Genomic DNA, 10,668 nt, shown 5'->3' with positions numbered 1-10,668 from the left:
AATAGAAAATTAAGAATAACGACCGGAAATCGTTCATCATCAGTCGCAAGGGCAACAGCAGAAAACGCGTCTTGCTAAAATTGTGCTAAAATTGTGTATTTTCATGCAATTGCTGTCTCTTCACGAAGAACACAATGCTTTTAAAGCATCTGTAGAGGAGCTTTCTTAGTCTGATGGGTGGGATAATGCACTTTTTCAAACGGTTCAACGGTTGTTACAGGTTGAGGAGGCGTTGTGTAAAAGTTGTTTCTCGTCTGATCTAATTCATTCAGCCAATCATTACTCAGAAGTACCGACGTTAAAGTATCCGTGTTTAATTGAACCTTTTTTTATGCGTGGAATTGTTATCCTCGTCAGACACTTTCTAAATGATATCTAACACACTGCCTTCATATTAAATTACATGCTACCTGGAAATCTAGACTGCAAAATGAAGGTTCATGATTGTGATTTTCTTATTTGAGTAAAGGTATTTTCAATCTGTAGCCGAATACAAGTAGATAGTACACAGGGCGGTGTCTAAAATTTAGGAATAGCGTTTGTCCAACCTGCCGCGATGAATTTGAAGGTGAAACGTGCCCTCATGCAGTACTAACCCCAAATAACATTTGCAGTCAGCTCCTCTCACTTCCATTTGTGCCTACTAGTGGGCTAATGTCTTCATTTGATGTCTTGCATGTAGTTTGATCAAACCACTAAAACATATTTGGGTTGATAAATGCTTAACATGTATATCATTTTGTAAACCCATGTCACTACATTTTGGAGAGCAAGACCAACATGCTATTGCCATGTGAAACAGGATGCTGTTGTATCTGTGACTCTAGTGGTTGGTGGTGACAGCAGCAGGAGGGGTGTTTGTAACTGTTGGACTGTACAAAGCCCTACATGTAGGCTATACTTGGTTGGGCAACGTTAAGGAAGGGTATGCTCTTCATGTACATCCTCTTGTCATTCTGAGAGTCTGTATGAGCTGTTGTGCCTGATGGCTCCAGCATGCTGGTGACATGCTGCTGTAATAGGATATCTCTTCTCTCTGGATCAAACTCACCTGGTTCCGTACAATACCTTCAGGACAGTGTTTGGAGGTAAGATAGCTAGACGTTCTAGAAAGGGTAGGATCAACACCTCTCAACCTATTAGATTACATTACAATGTACAGATTCCATTATTTAACATGGGCTTTTCCTAGTTTGCCAAATGTGGAATACAAAGGGCTACTTAATGGTAAAGTGTTGAAGAAAACAATACTTGCCTGCCTCACTGCCTCAACCAAAGGTCTAGATGACCTGCTCACAAGGTTACAAATAACAAAGAGTAATATACTCTAAGGACGTAGTCGTCCTGTCTGCCTGCCTGTACCTTAGCTAATGTTGCAGTGCCTGACTCTGTCTGTAGGTCCCATAGGTACGCTTACCATAGGTGATTCTGTGATGAGCCGTCGCAAGGTGTCTTTGAAGGAGCTGGGTCAGGTGGACTACCAGGGCTGGCTCTACAAGAAGAAGGAGAGCAAGGGCTTCCTGGGAACAAAATGGAAGAAGTACTGGTTTGTTCTGAAAAAGATCTCCATGTACTGGTACACTGGTCAAACGGTAAGTCCTAGTGTTGTGTTATCCCGTTGTGCTAATCTAATCTTTGTTGTTTTTAGGATGTTGAGTTGTGCTAATCTAAACTGTCGATCTGTGTTGTGTTAGATTAGATTAGCACAACTGTCCCGGAGTCGTTTTGCTAATCTGTTGTTGGGTTGTTGTGTTCTAATATGTGTTAACAAGCATTTCGCTACACTCGCATTAACATCTGCTAACCATGTGTATGTGACAAATAAAATTTGATTTGATTTACTGTTATGTTGTGTTGGGACTGGAAACATTTTATTAGCTAAATCTCAAAATGCTTTAGTTTAGGGCAGGAATGGGGAACTGGCGGCGGCCCCAATTTTGTAGGCCTACGGACCAATTTAAAAATAACTTACTGTTCAGTTAGAATAATAGAATACACAAGGTGCTATTTAGACATTTAGTTGTGTGTCAGCAGTCACTCAATTACCCCAGGTCAGCTAAATATTTTTAGATTGTTAAATAAGTCTAGTGTCCAGCTATCTAAACTTGTAGTAAGCATGGTCGAATTACCGACCGGGGTGGGGCCCATTGATCATCAGTTATCATATTAAAAACTGCAAAATTTTGCCTCCACCGTATGGCAAAATATGTACAATTGCAGCAGATTTGCTTTAAAACAGCAACATTTTCTCTACACCCAATGGCAACGTGAGGAATTGCAGATAATGAACTCTAAAACTTTGGTGTAATGAGGGGGGCTGCTTTGCTCGCAAGGTACGGAGGCCCCTCGTGATGAGTTCCATTTTTTGTCCCAGCCCCATCAAAGTTGCCCATCTCTGGTTTAGGGTATACAAAAATGTATGCTCATATTCAATCAAATGTATTTATAAAGCCCTTTTTACATCGCCCGATGTCACAAAGTGCTATACAGAAACCCAGCCTAAAACCCCAAACCGCAAGCAATGCAAATGTAGAAGCACGGTGGCTAGGAAAAACTCCCTAAAATGGCAGGAACCTAGGAACAAACCTAGAGAGGAAGCAGGCTCTGATGGGTGGCCAGTCCTCTTCTGGCTGTGCCGGGTGGAGATTATAACAGTACATGGCCAAGATGTTCAAGCGTTCATAGATGACCAGCAGGGTCAAATAATAATAATCACAGTGGTTGTCGAGGGTGCAACATAGAGTGCAACAGGTCAGCACCTCAGGAGTAAATGTCAGCTGGCTTTTCATAGCCGAGTATTCAGAGGTCGAGAAACAGGTGCGGTAGAGAGAGAGAGTTGATCATATGACCTACTGAAGAGATGAGTCTTCAATAAAGATTTAAAGTTCAAGACCGAGCCTGCGTCTCTCACAGACAGACAGACCATTCCAAAACAAGTGAAGCCCTATAGGAGAAAGCCCTGCCTCCAGCTGTTTGCTTAAAAATTCTAGGGACCATAAGGAGTCCTGCGTACTGTGACCGTAGCGTACGTGTTAGTACAGTTGAAGTCGTAAGTTTACATACACCTGAGCCAAGTTAATTTAAACTCAGTTTTTCACAATTCCTGACATTTAATCCTAGTAAAAATGCCTCGTCTTAGGTCAGTTAGGATTACCATTTCATTTTAATGTGAAATGTCAGAATAATAGTAGAGAATATGATTTATTTCAGCTTTTATTTCTTTCATCTCATTCCCAGTGGGTCAGAAGTTTACATACACAATTAGTATTTGGTAGCATTGCCTTTAAATTGTTTAACCTGAGTCAAATGTTTCAGGTAGCCTTCCACAAGCTTCCCACAATAAGTTGGGTGAATTTTGGCCCATTCCTTCTGACAGAGCTGGTGTAACTGAGTCAGGTTTGTAGGACTCCTTGCTCACACACGCTTTTTCAGTTCTGCCCACACATTTTCTATAGGTTTGAGGTCAGGGCTTTGTGATGGCCACTCCAATACCTTGACTTTTGTCCTTAAGCCATTTTGCCACAACTTTGGAAGTATGCTTGGGGTCATTGTCCATTTGGAAGGCCATTTGCGACCAAGCTTTAACTTCCTGACTGATGTCTTGAGATGTTGCTTCAATATATCCACATCATTTTCCTCATGATGCCATCTATTTTGTGAAGTGCACCAGTCCCTCCTGCAGCAAAGCACCCCCACAACATGATGCTGCCACCCCCCACAGTTGGGATGGGGTTCTTCGGCTTGCAAGCATCCCCCTTTTTCCTCCAAACAGAATGATGGTCATTATGCCCAAACAGTTCTATTTTTGTTTAATCAGACCAGAGGACATTTCTCCAAAAAGTACAATCTTTGTCCCAATGTGCAGTTGCAAACCGTAGTCTGGCTTTTTTATGGCAGTTTTGGAGCAGTGGCATCTTCCTTGCTGAACGGCCTTTCAGGTTTTGTCGATATAGGACTCGTTTTACTGTGGATATAGATACTTTTGTACCTGTTTCCTTCAGCATCTTCACAAGGTCCTTTGCTGCTGTTCTGGGATTGATTTGCACATTTCGCACCAAAGTACGTTCATCTCTAGGAGACAGAACGCGTCTCCTTCCTGAGCGGTATGATGGCTGCTTGGTCCCATGATGTTTATACTTGTGTACTATTGTTTGTACAGATGAACGTGGTACCTTCAGGCATTTGGAAATTGCTCCCAAGGATGAACCATTTTTTCTGGGGTCTTGGCTGATTTCTTTTGATTTTCCCATGATGTCAAGCAAAGAGGCACTGAGTTTGAAGGTAGGCCTTGAAATACATCCACAGGTTCACCTCCAATTGACTCAAATTATGTAAATTAGCCTCTCAGAAGCTTCTAAAGCCATGACATAATTTTCAGGAATTTTCCAATCTGTTTAAAGGCACAGTCAATTTAGTGTATGTAAACTTCTGACCCACTGGAATTGGGATACAGTGAATTATAAGTGAAATCATGCACAAAGTAGATGTCCTAACCGACTTGCCAAAACTATAGTTTGTTAACAAGAAATTTGTGGAGTGGGTGAAAAACTAGTTTTAATGACTCCAACCTAAACATATGCAAACTTCTGACTTCAACTGTAAATATTAAAACAGTAATGTGTACTACTCTCCTGGACAATGTTCCTCTAACCAACCATATTTATTAACGTCTTGTCACATGATCGTAATCAATTATGCATGTTATTGTTGTTTCTCTCTCTGTCACCTCTTGGTGTGTAGGCTGAGAAAGCAGAAGGATACATCCACCTTACAAACTTCACTGTCGACCAAGCAACAGAGTGCAAGAAAAAGCAGTAAGGTTTTTCTAATTTAAAGTTTCCATTTGGCCTGTTGCAAACCCGAGTAGTGTGGGCTACACACCACACGGTCACAGGAAATTGCTGAGCTTTTGCAAGTCGAGCTCAAATGTAGTCTTTTTACAGTAACTCTTCCTTGCTGTCCATTGACGGTATATTTCACGCTGTGTTCTGTATTATCACATGTAGCCTTCTTTCGTCTGTGTAAGTCATCAACCCTAAACCATGTTTCTTTTGTTCTTTACGGTATGAACGCATGCATAAGATAACTGCCCGTCTGCTGTTGACCCCATTTTGTGGTTTCACTTTAGCTTACTTCCAAAAATAACTCTCTCTCTTAACACACAGAGCAGTGTTCCGCTCTCTCCTTTAGTGTCCTATCCTGTCGTAGTAATAATAAGAATTGTATTTCTAGAGCATTTTTCACATGTTTACACTCAAAACACTTAATTTAGTATTTGTTGATCTGACGGCTATGTTGTTTTGCCTGATCTCATTCAGTGCTATGAAGGCCAGCCATCCACAGGTTGTGACACTCTACTTTGCCGCCGAGAGTCTGAGAGAGATGAACAAGTGAGTATGTAAAAGAGGAGGGCAATGGAGGCAGGCCAGGAGATTGTAGCCTATTTGTGCCAATTTTTTTATAACTAAACCAAGACAGACCACAGCCTGTCGTTTCCAATGGGAACAGATGAGTTATAGTGGGCAGAACAAGCAAGGAGGTCTGCAGAGCCAAGCACGAGCTAGCGAGATCCTATTGGCCGGTTCTAGCATATATCTGCATATTTCCGTTAGGGAACGCCTACTCTGTGAAATGCGGTGTGCAGTAACTCAATTTGACTTTGCACTCCTTCTAAACAATGTGTTTCAAAAAAAAACTTTGGCAAAGGCTAAGGTCTACAAAACTTAGTCCACTCTGTTCATAACGTATGTTAATTTGAGGACATAAAACTGTATTGAGATCAAATGTTTAATGATGACAACATTTGCAAAATGTAGGCCAAAATCTCTCATTTTATATTCTCCCACTGCCCACCAGTGGGCTTCCTCTCACTACCATATTTGGTAGTGAGTGGAAACGCCAAGCAGATGCTTCATATTTATACATCCAGTGAAATATCTGTCTCGTTGTTCTATCTGTGTTTGTGTAACGCTGATGTCAAAAGGAACACTTACTGGTAGCGGATGTGGGCTGACACTTTGAAAATATAGCCTATTTATGTGAACGACTTTTTGTGTACTGTTTAAATGGTGTAAAAGTTTCATCTTATTGTATATTATCTCCGCTTCATTTGGTCTCATGGGGCCATATTAAAATGCCATTACAGTTACCCATCCTGAAGCTATTTCAGGAAGCTACAAGCTATTTGAGGAAGCATGTGCAAAGAGGACATTTGCCTCCTAAGTACATAAAACATTGGCCGTACTGGTCAGGTATTAGTGTTTTTCAGTCATGGCTTCTCAATGTTACAGGTGGCTGTCTAAACTGTCAGCAGCAGCGGCTGCTACACTGGGCGAGTCGTCAGAGAGGAACACTGGAGGTAATGGACTCAAGACATTACATGGATATTTTTTTATTCAATTGTTTTGTTTGTTTTCTTGATGGGGAAAGCCAGAAATAGGCTAGGCGAACGATAGAGGGGAACACCATTGGTGTAGTGGAGGGTATACCCACTTATTTTTCAGTGGGCATTGCGTGTACACATTTCTTAATCTCCACTGATGCGCATCAAAGTAGTGTAGTGGAAGTATAAACCATGTCAATTAATAGGGTTGATGGAACAGATCAGAATGTTTAGCTTAAAATGTTGATAAACTATTCCTTCACATTTTAGGCGCAGCAATGTACACACGGCGCTAGGCCTACGCGTGAAAGTTCCCGAAATGTAATTGCGGGAAAACGCCCTTCTAAAATGCGCACCGCACAAAGCGACCGGTTTAATGGACAGAAATCGAAATATCCGTTGAAAATTTAGGAAAGGGCGGGATTTAAAGATGCAACAACTTTCATGAGTTGCTACTGTGACTAGGATAATGCCTTTGGCTGATAGACAATAAAAGAAAGTTGAAAGAACCAATACAACAGGAGAATGCATATGAGTAAGTCTTTAGAAAAAATGATTGCCTCCACGTTTCTGTGGTCGGATTTTGGTTATAGGCTACTTTGAAGCAAGGGAAGAAGACATAATATGAAGTAAAACATCCAGGTGTCAAACAATTAAGGAACAGGAACAATATCGTGATGGTAATGATAGACCAAACTGTCTTCTGGTAGATGGAAAGGCTTTCCCAAAAAGATCTATTAAATGGCAACTAGCTACAAAGTAACCTATGTCTACCTGTCAGAAGGATATGATTATTTGCATCAATCCATTGGCGTGCGTGCGTTTGTCTAGAGTGCTACAGTGAGGAGAGTGACCAAGAGGAGGTTGAGTCACTGGAGACATCTGACGCTTTCGACTCTGAGCAGCTGACCATAGACTCTGTTAATGTGAGTGCTCTGTCCCATTATACTGCTTTGTATGTATGAAGATTGTTCAGCATTGATGCTACTTTGTGCTAGTGTTTAGACTCTGTGTCTGTTGCTGTAGATAAGACAATAAGCCTCATGTTAACCCAGTGTGAATGTTGTTCTCTGTTCTCTCTCTACCCAGGGAGATGTCCCCCCATCTTGCTCCACCTCGTCCCCATGTCACTCCACTGACCCCATGTCTGCCCCTGACAGCATTGTGACTTCAGAGAGCACGGAGTCCTGGCTGGATGCCCCTTCTCCAGAGAGGGCAGTGGGACAGGGTGCTCCCCTCCACCCCTTCAGACTGGAAGAGGAGGATGGACCGGGGGCTGAGGCCCAGGGAGGAAAGGAGGGTAAACTGTTAGCTTCTCTGTATCGACACCACATCATCTCATTATCCTGAATTGACACCACATCATCTCACTATCCTGGCTTGACACCACATCATCTCACTATCCTGGCTTGACATCGCATCATCTCACTATCCTGGCTTGACACCACATCATCTCACTATCCTGGTTTGACACCACATCATCTCACTATCCTGGCTTGACACCACATCATCTCACTATCCTGGTTTGACATCACATCATCTCACTATCCTGGCTTGACACCACATCATCTCACTATCCTGGCTTGACACCACATCATCTCACTATCCTGGCTTGACACCACATCATCTCACTATCCTGGATTGACACCACATCATCTCATTATCCTGGATTGACACCACATCATCTCATTATCCTGGATTGACACCACATCATCTCATTATCCTGGATTGACACCACATCATCTCATTATCCTGGATTGACACCACATCATCTCATTATCCTGGATTGACACCACATCATCTCATTATCCTGGATTGACACCACATCATCTCATTATCCTGGATTGACACAAAAGATGGCATAGTAGCCTAGTTAACACCCACACCTCTATACTGCCTGTTTGTTCTTATGAAATTATTTTGCATGATAACATGTAAATGATGGCATATTTGTATGCCAAATCTTGATTTATTATTATGATGATTTTTAGAGGGCACATCTGATGAAATGGAGGCACTGTACATCCATCTGAAGCATGCCAGACTATCTCCATCTGGAGAACTGAAGAGGGACTTCAGAGCGTCATTCATTCAACGCTGCAAAAATGACAGAGTCAATGAGAAGCTGCATCTGGTTAGGACCCTCAACAGCACTTTAAAGGTGAGTCGCTTCATTCTGGGTCGATGAGCTTTCTGCTTACTAGAACAGGGTCATGTTCAGTAGGGCACGACATTATTTATTTTCAAACAAAGTGTAAATGAGCATTTCTGCTGGACTAGTTTCAGGTAGTAGCTCCCCACAACCCCGATCTCTCATAGTTTGTCAATCAAACCCATGAACATGGAAGAATACAATACCATAAACAATACCCAATAACATACAATACCCTTAGATGCGCCTACATTATTTCCTGTTGAAATGTGAACAGCTCTACATGTCTTTTCAACACCTTAGTCTGATTTATATATTCAATAGGCAAAAGAAGCCGACCTGTTGGCTATAGATCACGTGCTGGCAGATCCCCTTCTTACTGCACAGAGGTATCGTCAATGGAGGGTTGGGAACGTGGCGCTACTGCAGGAGATCACTCATCTCAAAATGGGCCCACCAGGTGGCAGCAGAGAGCAGTCTTTCCCCCTCGAAGCTCCACGGACCCACTGCATCGCTGAAACCAGTGTGTGACCAACACAGAACAATGATAGGCATAGAGGCATCGGATACGATTCTCCACGGCCCCTATTTATAAAGCGGCTCAGTTTAGGAGTGTTGATCTAAGATCAGCCCCCACCCCTTAAGGCGAAACTGATTTTATTTTTTGTTTTTAATATTTTATCATTCAAACTTTGTAAATATTTTGTACATTGTGTATGGTTTTGTAGAACGAACTTGTACTGTTTACATGTTGTATGAATTTAACATGCATATGCTAAACAAATAAAGTCAGAGCTTTTTGCTAAGTCAAAGCCTAATGTCATATTAACTTATTATCGGTAGGCCACAGGGCTCCAAATAGGATACTGATGGCACGCATTGAACCTGCTGGTATTGAACATAGGTGTTTAGTATCGCATTGAACCTGCTGGTATTGAACATAGGTGTTTAGTATTGCATTGAACCTGCTGGTATTGAACATAGGTGTTTAGTATCGCATTGAACCTGCTGGTATTGAACATAGGTGTTTAGTATCGCATTGAACCTGCTGGTATTGAACATAGGTGTTTAGTATCGCATTGAACCTGCTGGTATTGAACAGGTGTTTAGTATTACATTGAACCTGCTGGTATTGAACATAGGTGTTTAGTATCGCATTGAACCTGCTGCTATTGAACATAGGTGTTTAGTATCGCATTGAACCTGCTGGTATTTCTGTACAGCAGCATTCACACGCTGAAATGAGTAGTAAAGCACAACATCTGCAGTGGCAATGAAAAGGTCAAAGTATTGTAAAGAAACTGCATATGATTGCAGAAATACTCTGCAAAAAGTTATGTGAATGAAGTTGATGGAAAGTAGCCTGGAAGATACAGATGATATCTTGGCCATCTGTTGCAGGACCTTTTGTGTAAAGCACAAAGACGGATTCTTGGCTGGCTGCCCTCCTGTCAACCTCACTGCTGACACCAACTCAATTGAATGAGGAATGGGGGGGGTTATTCACTGTCTCTCCGCTAGATGTCACTGTTATGCAGGATGGATGGAGAGCCTGTCTTTGACTGCTTCTTTCTCAGATGGTGCATTATTCCCAACAAAGTGCACTACTTTTGCCCAGAGCCCTATAGGGCCCTAAATAGGTTACCATTGCAGACAGCATTGCCTTGCTGTAGGCCTCAGGGTAGGTAGGGGGAACTCGTCTTGCAGCGTAACTAAGGTTACCCAAACATTAAATGTGTTTCCCAGTCAAACACCTATGTTTTCCATGGATGCTATCCTATATGAGCCCCCTGGGGGCTAACACAGTATATATTTAACTGGGGTCATACTGAAGGAGAGAGAAGACTGCAGTAGAGGCTATAGGAGGACCACCTAGTATACACCGCACTGTGTTATTAGGATGTTTAATGAAAAGGCTCTTTTCAAACTGACTATGTACTCTAAATTGGAGTGGTTACATGTGTGTGGTCTTGGGAATGTCAGTGTGTATGAGCTAGAGCTGTTAAATAAGCAGTCACATTCCTAACACCTGATGACACAAGTTATCTAAATGTCGAAGACGGAGTATGAGATGTCAAGAGGCAAAATGTCAAATAAACAATTAGAATTTCAGAGTGCAGGTGTTTTACAAGTG

The 10,668-nt window shown here is 42.0% G+C and overlaps 1 protein-coding gene across 1 annotated transcript; it reads left to right on the top strand.

The window, feature by feature from the left end:
* On the top strand, nt 1-9,340 carry ipcef1 (interaction protein for cytohesin exchange factors 1). Its single transcript, XM_024419779.2, has 9 exons — nt 1-1,088; nt 1,399-1,592; nt 4,741-4,814; nt 5,319-5,390; nt 6,291-6,358; nt 7,214-7,308; nt 7,472-7,682; nt 8,374-8,543; nt 8,859-9,340. The coding sequence occupies exons 2-9, from the start codon at nt 1,434-1,436 to the stop codon at nt 9,063-9,065; spliced, it is 1,056 nt and encodes a 351-aa protein (XP_024275547.1). The 5' UTR covers nt 1-1,088; nt 1,399-1,433; the 3' UTR covers nt 9,066-9,340.
* The last annotated feature ends 1,328 nt before the right edge of the window (nt 9,341-10,668 follow it).

This window comes from Oncorhynchus tshawytscha, linkage group LG05 (genome assembly GCF_018296145.1).
Source record: "Oncorhynchus tshawytscha isolate Ot180627B linkage group LG05, Otsh_v2.0, whole genome shotgun sequence".
In the NCBI taxonomy this organism is placed as follows: domain Eukaryota; kingdom Metazoa; phylum Chordata; class Actinopteri; order Salmoniformes; family Salmonidae; genus Oncorhynchus; species Oncorhynchus tshawytscha.
This window is presented reverse-complemented; position numbering and strand designations above follow the sequence as displayed.